General features: G+C 36.2%; 2 protein-coding genes across 4 annotated transcripts in view; one reads left to right on the top strand and one right to left on the bottom strand.

Moving 5' to 3' along the window:
- Positions 1-19,063, top strand: part of LOC138132726 (sodium-dependent neutral amino acid transporter B(0)AT3) — a 71,679-nt gene that overhangs the window by 479 nt on the left and 52,137 nt on the right. The window lies entirely within an intron of this gene.
- On the bottom strand, positions 107-18,023 carry Ptp61F (Protein tyrosine phosphatase 61F). Of its 3 annotated transcripts, none has more exons than XM_069050439.1 (7): positions 17,722-17,966; positions 16,829-17,479; positions 10,697-10,858; positions 10,342-10,542; positions 1,988-2,115; positions 1,806-1,925; positions 107-369 (listed from the first exon to the last, which is right to left on the bottom strand). In XM_069050439.1, the coding sequence occupies exons 1-7, from the start codon at positions 17,794-17,796 to the stop codon at positions 345-347; spliced, it is 1,362 nt and encodes a 453-aa protein (XP_068906540.1). In that variant the 5' UTR covers positions 17,797-17,966; the 3' UTR covers positions 107-344. The 3 variants fall into 3 exon arrangements, with proteins under 3 accessions (XP_068906540.1, XP_068906532.1, XP_068906522.1); XM_069050431.1 differs by lacking the exon at positions 107-369 and having other exon boundaries at positions 405-1,925; positions 17,722-17,827; positions 17,899-18,023; XM_069050421.1 differs by lacking the exon at positions 107-369 and having other exon boundaries at positions 405-1,925.

The following is a 19,063-nucleotide window of genomic DNA, read 5'->3' as shown; positions in this document are numbered from 1 at the left end:
TGTTTTATAAAAAATTACACTAACTATTCTTTTCAAGATTATATCATTGCACATTGGGTATAAATGATGTACAAATGCGGTATGGTTATACAGTATGCGGATGGCAATTTCAGGACGATTAGCTGCGTTCTTACTATTAGTACAAAATGAGACGCTTACTACAGACAGCTAACGCGAAAATTGACATCTCGAGTGGAGTGAACAACAAAAATTATGATACATGCTACAATTCGAACGTACCTAGAAAATTTCGACTAGTTTTACTAAAAAGTAAGACCGCAGAACTTATCTTCAACTAATCTGAATGTATCATAGTCCAGTCTTCTCCAGAAAAAGTTCAAATGTCAGTCTTGAAGTGAAGTTTTAGGCCTGAAAGAAGAAACTCAGGTATATTAAACAATCTGTTTAAATTTTTTAATATATTTATTGAATATCCATAAAAATTCTTGAGAAAATATTAATTAATCACAAATAATCGGCGGTCCAGATATATAAACAAACTTCAAACCGATTGTCACATTCTAGTTTTAAATCATAATAACAACACAATCAAATTCATATTGTCGACGCAGTTAACAGCATTTCGTAGGCACTTAAAAGGAATGTGTAAACAAGGTACAAAATTCTCGGAAAATTTTGTTTTTCATTTCCTGAAGTCGGAAAATGTTGGTAAAGTTTTAAAAAAATGCTCTGTGCACTTCAGTTCGTCCAACAAGCACCCTGTAATTTGATTTAAACGAAGAGATAACGTACCTACAGCGATCGGCGATGGCGGACGGAGGTCTTCCGTCACGCTGCGCAAAGACCTGCGTCGGCCATCGCTCGACATCGACTCTCCACACGTATAAAACTACGACCGTCCAACGAATACGATGCCAACTCAACGTGCGAGGACTACCACCAAAGTTAAACTTTCGACCGATCAACAGCTAGAGACGTAAAAAAGGAATGATGCTTGGTGGTAATCTCTGTCAGTCTTTTTCTTACCCAATCTTTCCACTACATGTATATTTGTTGCTACATTCTCGTTACATCATATATACCTACTACAATGATTAAAAAATGAAATGAAATGCGATAGGGTAGGTACCGAAGTAAAAATAATAATAAAGGGGGGATCACAGAAACGATTCATGTTTTGAGGGAAGGGCGCAAAATCGGCATAAATCGTTTCGGCAGTGAACGGAATAATGAGTGTTGTTGCTAAATGATTTTTAATGTTAATCTCGCCCCACCGGACTCGAGCAATAAATTAGTAATGAAGATGTTAAAATAAACAAAGCTGGTGGAAAATGTGTGATGTACTGATGACAATAAGTTTAATGGGAAAGCCAGGAAGAAAGTCACATCGTGATGTGTGTGGTAACATTAAAAATATTTACTTCCAACAACATGAGCGGTAAAAATGTGATAATCTGGTAGTTTACGTAAATAAATATTACAAAATTGATACACAGTAAAACATAAAAGTAGATAAGACAACATTTTGATATGTAATTCAGAAGTTGACGATGTCTCCAGAGGAAGAAAAAAAAATATATGTAGAAGCTCGATTCGTATTACAAGTTTCAAATAAAGTTTATCAGTGCTACCAAAAACATTTGTGGATAATAATATACATAAAATTTAAAAACTATAACGTTTAATTGGATACGTGATCAAAACTAGCCGAAACAGCTCTCACCATCGATAGACTTATTAACACATGTCTTGGGTAAATTTTTTAATCTTTAAAATAAAGATAGGCGACGAGGCCCCCGCCCAAAACAAGAGTGCCCGCTATAAATAAAGGTTTGTATAGAGACCTCTTCAGTTGTGTCCACTGCTCGTTCGCTTGCTGTCGCCGTTTCATGTCTCTCACTTGGGCCTCGAGCTTTTCTCTTTGCTCCATGCGTTTGCGATGCCTCAGCTCGGCCGACGATATGCTGAAACAAGGGTTACGTTTCGTTATTGCTTCGCTCTCGTGGAAGCCTCGAACCGATCTCACCTTTCCGAAACGTTCGACGTTTCCGAGTAGGGGCTCAACAGTTCGTCCAGATCATCGTCGCTGGTGCGGTCCTCGTCCTCCTCTTCCTCGTCGGCGGGCACCACGGGCAGCGGACCGCTTGGAATGTACTACAAAAGAAAATTACAAGTGGGAACCGTGTTATGCTGACGGGTTTCGTTCAGTACTCTGTGGTACTTCGTCGACAGTGACACGCTGTCGTCCGAGTTGACAAACGTGATATCTCGTAAGGGTCGCAAGAGCATTTTCACCTAAAATTTAATCGCTTCGACATTTCGCGTGCCGTCGTGACGTGACGAAACGCAACTTACGCCAACTTAACGGGAGACGTCTCGATCGATTTGACTTTTTGGAAAATGTTTCCTTTATATTTAAGCGGCCGGTAAAATGCATGTTCGAGTAGGGTTGGCTAGATGACGGCAGCGCCGCCATCAAGCAAGGTTGGTAGAACTGACTAATTTTTATAGTTTATAGGTTGCCTCGTTGAAAATTGGGGGCTGAGAGGGAAAAGGAACTCGTGACGTAAAATCAACCCAGAAATTTTGAGTGTTCGAATAGAGCTCAAGGTTTATCAGCTCCGTGGAGTTTATTGGGTGTTTTTTTTCTGGAATTATAGTCCAATTTTTTAAAAAATCAATTGTCAATGTCAAAATTCCCTCAGAGACCAGGCTGTACCACCCTAAAACCTTTCGTTTCACCTCTATCGTAAAATCTCCCTAGATCAGGTTTGAGGTTATATCAGTAATTTTCAAATGTCAGAAAAGTTTCAAGTGTAACCAAATTTTATACCAAAAGACAGAAATAAAGACGCTAATCACACTAAAAAGTGCAACTTAACATATACAGGAAAATGGGAATTTATTTAATGGGTTATATAAGCAGTTTACCTATTCATTTTCAGAATCTAACCCCCAATCGTCTTCCGAATATGATTCTGCGGAAGGGGAATGTCCTCAATTGGTAGATTTCCCATCAATTTTTTCCAGTCCTCTCTAATCAGTTCCTCGCAGTGACGAACCCATATATTAAAAGAAAATACCTCGAATATGATGTGTGCATCTTTATTGCAATTTAGCATGATCGGTTTTTTTGTCTGCATTTCTTCACGTAATCTAATCATAGCCAATTTTTCTCGTTGTGTTAGATCCTTGTCTTCGGAAACTCATTTAACTTTGTATTTTTATTTAAATGTAATTGCGCCTTCAATAGCGCAAGCGCCTTTACATCAAAATGACTGACATACAGTTGACATTTTACGTTGCCAATCTAATAACTATCAAATAACCAGTGGCTTATACCAACATGACAACACTTTGACAATTGATTTAAAAAAAAATGGAGTATAATTCTAGTGAGGGAACACCTAATGCATGATCGACAGATTCTGTCGTAAAAGTTTAGTGCATTATGGCGTCACGAGTAACTTTTCTCGGGGATGAAACTCACGTTTTAAATGGCAACGAGGCAACCTACTATACAAATTAGTCAGTTCTACTAACCTTGCCATCAAGCTGATGTTGCTGCAAACTATAGTAAATTCATCTTTGTAATGACCAACTAGAGTTACTAAATTTAGTAACTTTTGTCTTGTGAACACACCTTACCGCGAATTTGGGATTTTAAAAAGTTAGGTTATGGATCACGTTATTTGTTTCTACAGTTTTGTACTTTTTCATTACGTTTCTATTATCTCCTTGAGTAATTTCTTTTATTTTGTTGAAAGCTTTTAAAATGTGCTGCTTCATCTGTTTGCTTACTGATGCTCTACTCCGTTTTGGAAATTCATTCATTACGGCAGCGACAATAATATGATAAATTTAAATCTTTTGCCAACTGTCTAATTTTTATTTATTTTGTAAAAAAAAAACTAACAAAAAAGAAGTTCCAGCTAGTTCGTCATTACAAAAATGAATTTCCTATACCAATAACCTGTTCTGTGCGCGGAACTTTCTAGATTTCGAAATAGCATATTATGATACAAGTCTTGTAAGAAGCATTTTGCAGCACGTAAGGGTTTAGGGCACGACAAACTTGCGGGGAGTGCCATGGAGGAGTACGCACTACAAAATGGCTTATAAACGAGGTACGAGTATCATACACTATTTTTTCTACGGCGTGAACAAGAATGACTGAATCTATTGGTAACAATAAAATTTGAATGATTTTGGTATCACTGTGATCTAAACGCACTTCGGGTTGTCAGCTTTGACAGGCAAATTTGAAATTTACCATCAAAGGTTCACTTTTTTAATAGCATAAACATAACCGACATAACCTATTTTTTTTTTAAAGGTTGTATTCAGTTAAAACATCCGGTCAGTGCCAATTACGAAACAAAAAAAAACACCAATATTTTTCAATTGTTTCATTGCCAACAGACTCAGTATTGTTGATCACGCTATATGTTGCGCCTTTTTAAATGAAAAATCGCTGTTTTAAAATTTGGGGAATTTTATGGTGGTTGGTAACACAAATGTTACAGTGGAACATTTGAAAGTTTAATTTAGTTATTGTTATATCGTTTGTTTAGCGTGATTTCGCGTTTTTGACATTTGATGTTTGACATTGAAAGTTACAATGTGAATTGTACTAATCTATTACAGTATTAAAATCAGCTATTAACGCACTCTTTTGAGTGCTGTAATAGCTTTATTATAAACGCAAAATAGAAAAAATAAAAATTAAAACGCAACCGTTCGATTTATCCGTTCGATAAAGTCTTATTTTTAAGAAAAATATTTATGCAAACGAACACTTTTTAGGACAAAATTCTGATTGAAATACTCCTGTTTTGTTTTATTTTATTTTTTTTAATTTCTATAAAATTATCAAAGCACTATCAGCGTTTGATTTTGGATTATGATTAAAAATAAACTTGTTATGAAACAAATAACAATAACAAATCATTAACTCTTATCGGTTAATTTAGAATTCTGGCTTATAATATTATGGAAATTCACCACATACGATAAGATTCTCTGAAAAAATTATCCGAACAGAGACCACACATTTGCCGTAACCTTAACAAGCCGAATGTTTCAGAAATAATCTGAATCGTTAACTACTGGATTAAAAAGAATTTAATCTTTTTCAGAAAAAAAATTCAATTAAAATAGTTTGTAGAAATAGTAAGTCAATTAATAGTTACTGGTGGATTTTTCTGCAATTTTCAATTTGGGCGTTATCCTATTCCAGTTCCTTCTGTTTAGCTTGAAAAGAAAAATTATCATAAAATTCCATCTGTACGTACACCATCCCTTAAAAGCTTTTCACATTTTTCACAAGAAAATTCAACATCGGTTTTTCGGTGGTATCTTTGTGGAATTACTTTAGAATTTTTGATACCATTGGTTGAAATCACATTTCGCACTATTCTTTCCAAATCATCCCACACAAGTTCTATGGGACTGAGATCTGGACTTTGAGGAGACCTATCTTCCTTTTTACTTGGATCATCACGTTTCCCTTAAAAGTGATTTTTTTTTGGGCAAAACTTCCGTTTAAGTTTCTTGGTTGAAGTTATTTCTTTACGTTAACCAGATATTCTTGCGTTTTGGCTCGAGTTTAATTCTGCACCAATTTCTGGTGAATGTCCTGTCACGAGCAATAAATTTTGGAGCATTTTCGATTTCAAAGAATGACCTTGACGACCAAAATTTATTGCTCACGACTGTACAACATTTGCATCTTCATTTCTACCTGTTTATTGGAATGGCTTGACAATAATTGCGTACCGAATGGTTTGAGGAAACTTTCGTTGTTCAATTATTATCTTCCCGGTGCCATTTTCTTGCCACTCCACACCGAAAATCGTTCAAAGAAACAACAAAACACTTATACAATCAAAATCATCAAGCACTTTTTCTCAAACTTTTAACTTTTATATTTTAAGACAAAGAAATCTTCAACGAAACTTACGATTTTGCTAACAAACTTTAAAGTGGAAATGTGCGGTGATCCCAAAGTCATCGCAATTTATTTATTGATTTGATTGCTCAAGGAAGTAATGATTTACACTCTCAAACCAGGAAAACATACAGTACCGTAAATCGACACTGTTTTATTAATCGCAAAAAACGTTAGAATTATCTGCAGTCTACTTCTATCATGAAACTGATAAAAGCGACGAGGCTTGCAGGAATCACGTTTAAACTAAAAAGGAGATTGAAAAAACTGTTGGACTTCTTATTCAGTTCTTTAAACCAAAACAAAACGAGACCATCGGCGAATGTAGAAGTTCCAAAAAAATGGCCGATAATTTAAAAACACAATTTATATCGGTAACACTTAAATCAAAAAGAATGTAATTACATATACAGTGCATTTTTTTTAACTGTTGCCATAGGGAATTGCATGGTAAAACTTGTACCCCCTGTTAACTTTTGTTCTGATCAAAATATTCAAACCATTTTTGGAACAAAGTTGGAAGATTTTTTAAACTATCGGATAGATTACAATTCAATATCCTAAACTGTCGAAAAAGTTGTGAAAAAATATTTCTAGCGCGCCGGAATAATAGTACGTCGAGCGGTCGCCAGAATAGCGTTCCTGTCGGCTCAACAAGCACCTGAGACCTGACTATCTCCACTTTTGACTTTTGTCACTTTCATTTAAAAAATAAATAGCGCCTACTACGTGTTTTGTCAAATTATTTACGTTAATTAATTTCAACTTTGAAGAGTAAAATTAGTAAAATAAAACTGCTTGTCGTTCGTTGTTCAAACAGTATGTATGCATTACATAGTCTTATTAATGATTTATTAAAAAAAAATAAAAATTCGCACCAAATCTGCAGTGGATCATAAGTTAACAGAGGGTATAATTTTTACCAGTGGCGGCTCGTCAGGGGTGGCAGGGTGGGCAGTGCCCACCCAAAACCAAATGACATATTTTTTTTAAATTTATGTATTTTAATTTTTAAATTTATGTATTTTAATTTTTAAATTTACCAATTATTTAATTGATGATTTGTTATTAGAAAGTAAATGTTTTTATATTCCAAGGCGAATTTTTGTCAGGGTAGACATGTCTTCCCTGAGAGGTGTTCGTTGAAATATGAAAGCTCTACGCGTATTATGGCTAACCGTGCGAAACTGCGAAAGAAAGAGACCGAAGTAGAAACGTTTGTTTAAGCTTGAGTAATTAAGGCAAGACATGTCTGCCCTGAGTGAAAAGCATTCATTTGTACATACATTTTATTTAATTTCTCCCAACCTGTTCAATTGATTTATTCCAAATTTTGTGTAATAATATTTAGGGCTAAGATACATTGAAATAACTAGTAATTGTGAGAAATTATTCACTTAATTTTAAATAAAAAAAATATTAAAATAATTTTTCTTTGGCCAAGATTTAATTTTTGCAAAACGCTGGCGTTATTCCTAAAAATATTTAAAAAAGTTATAAAAGAAAGTTGAATATCAGAGAAAAATCTTCAAAAACCTCCGCGACAGCATATGACTAAAATAAACCATAAAGCTATTAAAACGATAATAAATAAATTCATTCGTATAATACTCGTACTCTCGTGGCAGGCGAGACATGTCTTCCCTGTAACTTCGTCAAGAATCGGTACCTAATCGGTAACGTCCGCACAACTTAGTCGTTGGCAAGATCGTTGGTTTTCGTGTGGTAGTTCGTCAATTCGTCACGAAGAATTTGCGAGAATTAGTAAGAAATAACGGTGATTTGGTTAATGACAAACGCGTTTAATAAATTATCGTACGATGACAAAGTTTTTATTAAACAATTAGAGGCGAACCCCTTCATTAAATTCATTCTAATCGTAAATATAATTCATCGTGTCATTGGCTGACGGGTAGTGAAATCAAAAGTAATTTTTTTTGCTGGCCCTGTCTTTTATTCAACAATTCCAAATTAAAAAGCCCATCGTGTACGACAGGAATCGATAATTTGAAGACGTTGCATCAATCGATCGAAAAACACGGGAAATCTAAAGATCATACGTACGCGGCCTTAAAATTAAAATTATTTGGAAAGCAAAACATAGAAAATTCTTTGGAAAAGTAATCGGGAAATTAAAACGTCTCATCGATAGGACAATTTTTTTGGGTACCCAAGAATTGAGCTTTCCGAGGTCACAATAAAAAAGAAGACTCGTCAAATCGCGGTAATTATAGGGAACTCTCGCGGAATTCTTGTCTTCTTATGATTCAACACAATAGATCAATTTCGACTAAATAATCTCAGTCAAATTTCGATAGAAAAAGAATTAATAAAATCATTGCGTAAAACGGATACATTTTTTGACCAGGTAATTGATTATTTCGCCGATCGATTTAATTTATAAAAAAATGTAACATCATTTTTTGTTCATATTTATTTTAGTTTAGTTAATAATAATGTTATATTTTGTTTTTTATTTTATTTAGAATTTATTTTATTTACTTTATTGAGAATTTATTTTTTGTTTTATGTTTATGGAAAATTTGTTATTTTTGTTGACTCTATATTAACACTCTCATCACTTCCATAATAACAAATAACACTTCCTATTTCTAATTCCTTTCCCGGCAAGAGATTTTCTGAACCTTCCCGTAGGTTCTTGCTGGACACTGCAATTAGCAGTGACTAACACAGAAATTCCTTTCCAGCAATTACAACAAACATAATAAAAAATGTAATAATAACATTAAAATGTCTGCCCACCCAGCCAAAATTGTTACGAGCCGCCACTGATTTTTACCATGCAATTCCCAACAGCAACAGTTAAAAAAACGCATAAGAGGTCAACCAGAAACTGGGGAGGAATTAAGGGCAAGAATAACACGCGAAGAAACTTTCAAGATCGCTTGGGACATTGTCTAGCAGTCGAAGGAAAACACTTTGAACATTTCTTTTAATAATTTCTGTTAATTTGTTGAGTTATTTGTGCGTTAACGTTTTATTTTTTTTAATAAATAAATGTTTACATGTTCTGCCTTCCAAAAGCTAATTAATTTAATCATAGCCTCCAGGAGATCTCGCTATTTTTTAAATGAAAGTGACAAAAGTCAAAACTGGAGATGGTCAGGTGCTGGTTGAGCCGACACGGACGCTATTCTGGCGGCCGCTCGACGTGCTATTATTCCGACGCGCTAGAAAATATTTTTTTCACAACTTTTTCGACAGTTTAGGATATTGAATTGTAATCTATCCGATAGTTTAAAAAATCTTCAAACTTTGTTCCAAAAATGGTTTGAATATTTTCATCAGAACAAAAGTTAACAGGGGGTATAAGTTTTACCATGCAATTCCCTATGGCAACAGTTAAAAAAAATGCACTGTATATTGTGCTTAGAAGTAAATACTTCTTCCTTGATAATGTGACCCAATTGCAAACATTATTCCAAAAATTTCGATAAAAATGTTTGATTCGAGCGATTTCCGATTATTATCATTGTTCACAAGCATGTTACAATTATTGATTTAGCTGATTTTAAGAGATGGTGTTATACGATGATTTTGTATTACCAGCACAATTTTAATATCGTAAATTCAAAAAAACATCTGGACTGTCAAAAATGTTTGTTGTCGAATTAAATTAATTCACTAGTTTTTTTTAATTACCCGGTTGGTATTCGTGATTTTTCAAATTATTCCTTTGTTTAAATTTTATATTGTCAAATTGATTCAAAATTGGTAGTTTTATTACCGTGAAGAAAATGGCCACAACAAATTACATATGTATTACGTTTTATTTACAGACTTTATTAAATTACTCCATTTCTCTGTGGCCGCGTTTCGCTGTAAAAGCTTTTAAAACCAAAACATAACCTAAATTTATTTTGTTTCTGTATGACGTAAGTACACTCTAGAGAGAAAATTTTATAACCAAAGTACACTCAAAACGAACATTTTATTCAAATTTTCCTCTTGACAGTCCAGGAGTTTTTTTTTAATTTACCATACTAAGACGCCGCTTTAGTCCAGTGCTAACTCGTATTCCATTTCGTAACGCTCCGACTTACAATTTCATTCGCAATGAAAATTTCTGCGTCGATTCGCAGTGCTTTCCTCTGATGCGGTCGAAATTGACAATTTCCTGTTTACTCTATAAAAACTTAATGTCGTTCTATCTTTAGAATATCTGCGGATCCGAATCGACATGTGCCTTTGTTGCATACGCGAAACCTGCGTCATCTTGCCCGATCGAAGAAAATCGCGAAACAGAGCGTGCAGCACTTGTCATGCGATGACCTTACATTTTCGAGCATCCACATCGCTTCCCGTTAGCGGAACGCCGCCACGCCACACTTTCCACTGAACGTCACGCCAGATTGAACTTTCACATTTCTTCGGAAGTCGCCCGTCGGCAAAAATCCGCGTCCTCTTACCTCATCACTGTCGCCTTCGTAGGTGAACTCGTTCAGCGACACGCTCTTGGGAATATTCGGAAGCGGCCTGTCGATGGGGGTGCCGTTCTGTTTCTTGAGGCTGTCCATTCTGGGCGGCGGAGGAGGCGGCGGTCCATCGTCGTCCGAGTCGGACGCCACGGCGTCTCCCGCTTCGTTTTCGACCGGGGATATGTGATTTTCCTAACGAACAAAACACGTGTTTTTTTTTTTTTGGTTCGACACTGGAGAAGGTTACAGTTTGGGGAGGAGTTTGTTGGGATCGAAGGAGGTGCGTGGCTTCTACAAAAACAAGTCTGCTTGAGAAGAACGGAAACTACAGCTTTCCAAGACGTACCTGTGGACTCGAATTCGGATCGAGGAGTTGCTTGGCACCCTCGATGATCGCTTGGTAGGAGAATCTCAGTTGTTCGGGCGTTTGGATGAGACCCATTCGATAGCTTCGCATTTCGTATAAAATTTCCTTAACGTCTACGGAATTTAGGCCGAATTTTTCAATCTGAAAAAGCGCCAGCCGGTTAAATCGCTCTCAGGGAGGCATCTTCAAAAAGAATTTCAATTCTTCTTTAGTTTCTTCCTTTCAAAAAATTCAAACATGTATTGTTGCAGATCATATTTTACTTCGAGGACTGGAGGTGTTCTGACAGAATCTGATATTCACTGCCGGCGAAAAGTTCGTAAATTGTAGTTCTCTATTCAAAAACTAATTTGGTATGATTAAACCAACAAAAAGAAAGCAAAACACGCAGATACGATATTTTTATTACCATGTTTCCTTTTCATTTTCCGATCGAGAGTTGATTAACAGATGAAAAACGGTTTATCAAAGATACGTGAAATGTCGTCGCTGTCTGTTTTTGTGTGATTCGAGCAGTAAGAAAATAACACACTTCTGAAAGAAGGATTTCCCGCCGCATGAAGATGTGACTGAAGTATTTGTAGAATCTGCACCTTGATGTTCGGTAATTAAGAACTGGTTCGTGGATTTTAAGCTCTGCAAAGAGTCAGAATTGGGTTCGAAACGACAAAATATGGAGTAAAGACACGAGTGTTCACCATTTCCTCTAAAATTTAGTGCAGCTTCCTCCATAGGAAAAATTGTAGCAACATATTTTTGGAATGTTGATATAAGTAACACTTGAATATTATCAAGGATAATTGAGATATAATATGTTGTTCCATTTGGGCAACGCTCCGATTCAAGAGCTGCATTTCTATGGCGCCAATATCGATTGCAAAAAACGCCGCAACGCAAGACTCCGTTATTTAGTTCTATTCAATAAAAAAAAAGATACATCGCGCATAGAAAAACAGAGACTATCTGTATCTGAATACGGAAAAACTGAATAAAATCACAAGGAAAACAAGTAAGACGTCGAATTCACAACTGACGCTATGATTTAATAATTTGATATTTGACTGTTGACATCTGATTTGACGGCTTTGACTGGTCGACATAGTTCGACACAATAAAACTACAGAGCCGCGTAATTCCAAGAACATAGGTCCTTTTATACACATTTTGTACAAATATTGCTCAAATTGGCCGCCACCTTGTTGAATGAATGTTCCGATTATTTATCAAAGCACCCTTGGGAATTTTATAAGGAATCAAATTGATATTCAGGGTGTCGCAAAATTAACGTATTCCAAGACGGGAGTCTTGTAGGGAAAAGTCTCAGGAATCTCGAAAAAATAAAATAAAAAATATAGGGGGGGTCTTTACAAAGATACAGGCTGTCCCAAAAATGGCGTACTAACGGTGCACTACGGTGTAGAAGAGATTACCGTAAACGCCAGAACAATGTTAAAAAAATTCTATTGGACTTATTTTCTGATTTGGCGGTCTTTGAAAGTGGTACTTAACAGGTCAATTATTTTGAAAAATATGTATGAAATTGACATGACAGCTACGTGTAATCGTACATATTATCACAAAGTACAAGATCACTCACTACCAATATCTAATCCTGCATAATAGAGAATTTAGAAGCTTTGGAAATCGAAAAAATTATTTTAAATCCTCTACGGTAACATTGCAAGGTAATGATGTATGAATATATCTTTGTTTACATTGTATTATCGTTAATAATAATAATAAAAATAATTAATTTTTTTGTCGGAAACATGTTTTCCATATTTTTTTCATGTACATTTAAGCATCCTCGATAAGGTAGTAAGTAGTTTGTACGCCATTTTTGGGACACCCTGTATATGGGTCTGAAGGTTCAAATTTTGCATCATGTTTTCTTGAAATAAAAAATATAAATGGTTGACATTCATTTTGAAATGTGGTGAGGATGATTACGTAAAATATTAAAACATAAATGAAAAGACATTTCTCGAAAAAATAAGTTTTATTTTTCCAATTTTTGTTCAAAAGGGAAGTACATACAACATAGCTAGAATATTAATCAGGTACTTTTGAACAAATATTGGCAACTTTGATATTTTTTTCAAAGTGACAGCAATTTTTTTTTTTAAACCTTTTAACTTTGTCCCCTACTAAGCCCCGAACTCGGAATACGATAATTTTAAGACACCTGTATATTTTTTTTTTTATTAAACATTACACCATGGTCAACTTCTTGAACATCATTGGATTCAAAAAAAAATTCTCTACGAAACTAAATTTAAAAAAGTATGAATAGCCACTGAAAAAACAGTTGATCGTCATTTGATGTTGATTTTTTTTTAATTAGGACATTTTTATAGTACTCGTCGAATCATTTATATTACACATTTGTATTTACTGAAATCGGAAAATAAATGCTTTATCTAATTAACTTTCTATTAGGGACTGTGTAAACTGTAAAGCAATAAACTTGTTTAAATTGTGTAAATTTTGTCTCCGTACCACGAACAAAAAAATCACTCAGAAACTTTTTCAAGTGCAGAGTATTCTGCTTATCAAGTTTTTAGTGTTTTTGGGGAATTCGATACAAGGCTCGTGTTAAATATTTTAAAAACTGGTAATAATCTGTTCCTGCACTTGTTCGAAGTTTCTCTACTGCTGGTCACAATTTCATTTTCTGTTTTCCGTGTTGTTTTAGAACATCAGCATATTTACTTTACCATTTATTTTCGCTTTTTAAAGGCAAACTTCAATACTCCCAAAACAACAACTCCCGACCATAATACAGAGCACACAACACACGAGAAACTGTATTTTTCTTCAGCAAGATAACAGACAATAACTCGGTGCAAAAACTTCTAATTTAAACCCATTTGTAAATAACACTTTATTGCATTGCACTTCATTTACATTATTCTACTGTCATAGTTATTTACATTACATGTGCGGTAGGCTACATTTTACAGCGCGAGGTTTTTAGATTGAAACACGACCGCGCAGCGTGTTTTAACAAAAACTGAGCGATGTAAAATGCCTACCGCATTAGTAATGTACTATTGGGGACAAAATACTTTGGTCGTCATTTTTCTGTCACTTCAAAACAAATTAATGTAAACCAAGCATTAACGTCAAGTCAGTAGTGATGACAATTTCAAATTATTGACTTTTCTCTTGTCAAAAATATGGCACCTTGCACAATTCAAAAATTTAGAATCATCTCCTTTGCTTCTGGGGGATTGTCTATGGGCCAACTTGCCTTGTGGAAACCTTTTCAATTTTTCCTCGGAATATCTCCTTCAGTTGTCCATTTTTCGGTATTTAACATTTTGCAATGATGAGTTTGACAGTGACAGTGGTTGACAGTAGTAAAAAATAAGGTTAACCGTCCTAATGCTTGCTTTACAACTTTATGTCAGTCAACTGACTTTGACGACCAAAGTAATTTATCCCCAATAGTATTAATCTTTTTGGCCGACGACCCATTAAGTACTTGTTTTCTCAAATCTGAAATTTGTTGTAACCAATAATTTTGCAAAACCTGTCAAAGACGGACATTTAATTAATGAAATGGCAGAAAGTAATCTATTATACCGATAACTGACACGCTTACGATTTACACCACAAGATGGCACCATCAGACATTAGAAAAAAACAATTAATTTCTGTTCATTTTTGAAAACTGAGCGGATTAATGGTAGCGGTATCTTGTCGAAGTATTTATAAATGGACTTTACTGGTGATATGCTAAAACTTTTCTTGTTCTTTTACACATTCCGTGCGGTAAAATGACAGATAGTTTGATTAGTATGTAAAAATCAAGATACCCTAGCTGTTCAAAATGTGTAAACATCTCATTTAGAGTTGAGGAGGCCAAAAAGATTAATACATTACTAATGGGTTAGGGTACGCTTATGTTGGAGCTACGATGAGCGATAAAAACGGCGACAAGAGCGAATTGCCATTTGAAAACCATGTCGCCGCTTTTATCGCTCATCGTAGCTCCAACATAAAAGTACCCTTAGGCATTTTATATCGCTCGGTTTTTATTAAAACACCTCGCGCTGTAAAACGTAGCCTACCGCATGCGTAATGTAAATACATAATTATTTCTTGTTGGACCCATTTTTTTAAGTAGCTCATCGCTATTACGACTTTTTACTGCATCACATCCCCAAACCCAATTATCCGACGTCCATCTTTAACACTAGTCGCAGAAATTTTTCAAAAATTGTAATTTCACATAATCAGTAATTTACTACGCCTACGGTGCGCGATTTAAAATAAATCTTCACTTCTGGAAGTCCCTCAGAAATCTTATTCTGTGGCAATAGACCCTTCGACAGTCTTACTTACTACATTCTTTGTTTGTTTTTAAGTTTCTTTCACAAACTGCACGTTTTTCTTTCCATTTTTTTTTTCTGTTGACGAATAAGACTTTACAATTAGCAAAAATTACTCAAATTATCTTCACTACCGAATGTGCTCCTGCAACGCTTCAGACGGAAAATGAATTAAACATGAAAACCTAAATTACCAGATTTAATTTGTGATTACAAGAATTTCCGAGTCGTAAACATTAAAACATTTGAGCAACACGATAAAATTTGTACGACTTCATCGAATCTGTTACTAAATCCAAACGACATTTGGTGGTAAAAAGTTAAAACATCACTTGTATTAACACCTCACCTATTTTTATTCAGTTATCAACAAACTATTTTATTTAAAAAAAACTTCCTTTTCGCAGGGTTTTGGGTATTCCCATTCAAATTTTACGAACTTTTCAACGGAGCTGTAATTTCTAAATATCGAATTAAAAATAACAATCAGGGCCAACTCTTGCTCCGGCCAGCTTCCAGAGCCAAAAACACCGCCTAAATCTGAATGTAGATCATCTTTCAACGTTTCAAATTGAGAATGTAGATAATAATTTAATTTGGTGAGATCCACTTGTTAAGTCGTCTAGGTTTAATAACCCATGACGGATTTTACCATTGTTCCTACATTTATTAAGGTGCAAAACCAACACAATACATTTTTGTGTTCCTGTGACAAAGTTAACACAAATACCGGCTAATTATTCTCACCCCTTCTAATCACTTGTTATTAATTAATTGTTGAATAAAACAATATAAAAGGAAAGTAGATATGATCATTTTTTAAAGTTTTAGTCTCCCTGAAATTATCATGTTTATCATTTTAAAAATCGTAAAATAAATTCCACTTCCTAATGATATCTCACACTCATCAAGATTAAGTAGACTTAACTAAATATTTATGCCCAGTGGTATTTATGACTGGTAGTTTTTATATTTGAAAGAATACATTTTTACAAACGCCTGGATCAACAGATTAAACAAATAATGTAATTTTTCGCCTTAATAAATAGACGACAATGATTTGGAAAAAATATAACATATTTTGTTTAAATTATGAGTCTGATATAAAATTGATAATCGTGAAGTTCTCGCTCCGTCATTCTGACCATCAATAACGATCGTTCGTTTGCGATCAGCAGATATCTTTTGTACAGTAAATGACAAAACAAATGTCGCGTCTTAAGTGGAAACTCCGTTTAAAAATCGATCGGGTGAGATTTCTCGGTAGTACAAAATTAAACCTACGATTAAAACCGTCCGGTACGGTGAAAGCACTGATGTGGCATTTTTCAAAGTTCAAATGTAGGTATATCCGTCGAGTGTATAAATGTTTTCAAGGTCACAATTTCAATAAAATAATTACATCATTGTTTATCGGATAAAACCTATAAATAGGTGTTGTTCGACGTTTATTGCCAATTAAAATTGTATTTAAAGTAAATAGAACGGGATCAGAAAAAATCGACGCACTTTTGAATGAAACTCGATCAGATTAGGATCAAGATAAGCGGTAGGAGTCGTCGTCACTGACGCGTCCCACTCGACATTAGTTTTGCCGTCGACTGTACAAAACCGATAGGAAATTATGTGAATGGGGAGAAGTTCTTGGAAGTGAATTATCTCGAGTGTTAGATTTACTAACGAGCATTATTATTCCACGAGTTTTCAAGTAATCAGGAGTGCGCCGTTGCGATAAACGACGTTTTTCGAAGGATTAAAAATACTTCATACTTACAAGCACTAAACAAGAATCGACAAGGCAGAATGTGCCCGACCTCCCGATGCCGGCCGAGCAGTGGACGACGGCGGGCCCGACGGTCGGCTCCAACACTCCAGCATCCCTAACTTTACGTAGGAACTCTAAAAACGCGGTCGGCGAACTCGGCACCCCGAAATCGGGCCACGTCGTGTAATGAAATTGTAAAATCTCGCGGGAATTCTTCGTCTTAATATCCGTCAATCTCAATACTCTTTGCAAATAGTACGAATGGTCCTGATGTTCTATGTACTGAAGGGTCAGGCCGACGTCCTCCATCATCATCACGTACTCGGTGCCGACCTTGGAGGGCCAGTATTGGTAACACTTCTCCTGCTTCTTTTCGACCAACTTGTTCAGCATCAGCACGGCTTTGCTCTGCTGCTCCCACACCATCAGCCAGAAGTGGCTGACGGTGTTGACCAGGGGGCCCTGCGTCAGTATGTACTGTCTGTTTGCCTTGTCAATTTTGATGAGGTTCGCGTTGATGTAGTCGGTGGTGCCGCGACCGAGGACGATTCGGCTGTGGTCGTAGGGGCTGACGTCTCGATACCTGTTCAGGTTTTTGTTCTGCGGCTTGAGGGCTTCTGTGCAAGGACTGCTGTTTTTGGCGCTTTCCGATCGGATTTTCTGGAAGGACAAATCGGGGGATTATCACGAAGCGAGCACATTCCGATAATTGGACAGCTTGTGAGGAAACGATCGTGTTTAATTGCTTAATTGTTGGTCATTTAACTGTGAAACTCATGACTCAGAACCGGGAAATTCTCGAGCTCCATTGTCCTGTCTCGAGTCGGTTCACCGTACGGTCTCGAGCTAATCTACATGGAACAGTTAAACGGCCAAAAAGAACGAATGAGAGCATGAAATACCTGAAAAATTGCCGACCACTCATTTTTCGAATTTAACTTTAGAAATTCGGATTCGATGTTGTTGCCCGATGACATTTTACAATTTTACGTCCGTCCAATTTGAAAACTACAAATCAACACTTTAAATAACCGGCATTTGTGCTTCAATTTTGCGAAAAAAAAACGAGACAAACTTACTGCACCAGCTATTGTAAACGTTCGTTCACCATTTTTAAAAAGAGACGGATATTGCGCAACTGCACCGCGACAGACAAGAATGGACAAACTTCAACTTTCTCGGAAAACAGTTGTCAACATTTGACCAGCCGGTAAAGCAGGGCGCTTAAAAACTGCATAACTGGCTGCCCACATTACAGGCGCACGGTTAAAAAATAAATATTTTAAAACGAAAATTTAATCAAAGTAGGAAGAAATTGTTCCTCATTGCAGCTTGCAGTGTTCGTACCTGTTCATTAATATACACAGTTAACCAACAAAAAATTTCAATCATCTTCCAATTTCTCATGCCAGCAAACATTCGCACGTACTAAAGAAATTACTAGCAATAAAATTTAATGTCTCATTTTACGCATCTTCCAAACCTCTTCACCCGACACTGTTGAAACTAGAATCATGGGATGTAATTGCGCAAATGATTTTCTTCGGCTCAACTAAAACGAAACAAACGGCCATTTTGCACTTTTGACGGTGACATTATAGGTACGTCATTTTTGTTAATTTTTGAAAAGTGCGTTTTTTGCGAGCAAAATTCCCGATGGACCATGTCCCATGAAAAATTCCACATCGCCTTGTCCCACGCCATTTTGGCAGGAACCGGGATCTACTGCCTCATCCAGATCAAGGACCAAAATTTCATTTGCCCCCACGTGACCTACGGCCTGATCGCCATAAACAACATCATCGGGGTGTATCGATGGGCCAGCGACTACAACACCAAAATTCTTGAAGTCTACAGATTCACCGCCTACTGCCAGTTGCTGTTCGCTCTTCCGTGCATCACCACAACGGTTTGGCTCCAGAATGGCTACTCGAAAGACTGGAGCTGGGCATGGGCCCTGGTTCCGATTTTCCCACTGTTGTGCTACCTCGTCAACGCCGACCTGGACCTACCCCTGGCGGAGCTGCTCATCCTGTTCAATTTAGTCGGTCTGGGGGTGGTGTGTTTCGTCAAAGAAATCCAGTACGGACTGGCCGCCACCCTGGCGTACACCATTTCGCACTGTTGCATAAGACAACTAGCTCTGTACAACTACGGACTGTGCTTCTTCGCCTACTTCGCCCTCAGAGCCATCGGGTTTGGACACGACCTTGTATGACTTTTGCGCAATAAAGTCGGAAAAAA

The sequence above is a fragment of the Tenebrio molitor genome, chromosome 1 (genome assembly GCF_963966145.1).
Source record: "Tenebrio molitor chromosome 1, icTenMoli1.1, whole genome shotgun sequence".
NCBI classification, from domain to species: Eukaryota; Metazoa; Arthropoda; class Insecta; order Coleoptera; family Tenebrionidae; genus Tenebrio; species Tenebrio molitor.
The sequence above is the reverse complement of the archived record's forward strand: the minus strand, read 5'-3'. Positions and strand labels throughout refer to the sequence as shown.

Bases quoted from the DNA above. Each gene is read 5' to 3' on its own strand.
- Ptp61F (XM_069050431.1), bottom strand. From the start codon at position 17,796: ATGTCATCGGGCAACAACATCGAATCCGAATTTCTAAAGTTAAATTCG. The intron at 17,480-17,721 runs GTATTTCATGCT...TTGTCCTTCCAG, and splicing joins AGTGGTCGGCAATTTTTCAG to AAAATCCGATCGGAAAGCGC. The intron at 2,116-10,341 runs GTAAGAGGACGC...TTTCTTTTGTAG, and splicing joins ACGAAGGCGACAGTGATGAG to TACATTCCAAGCGGTCCGCT.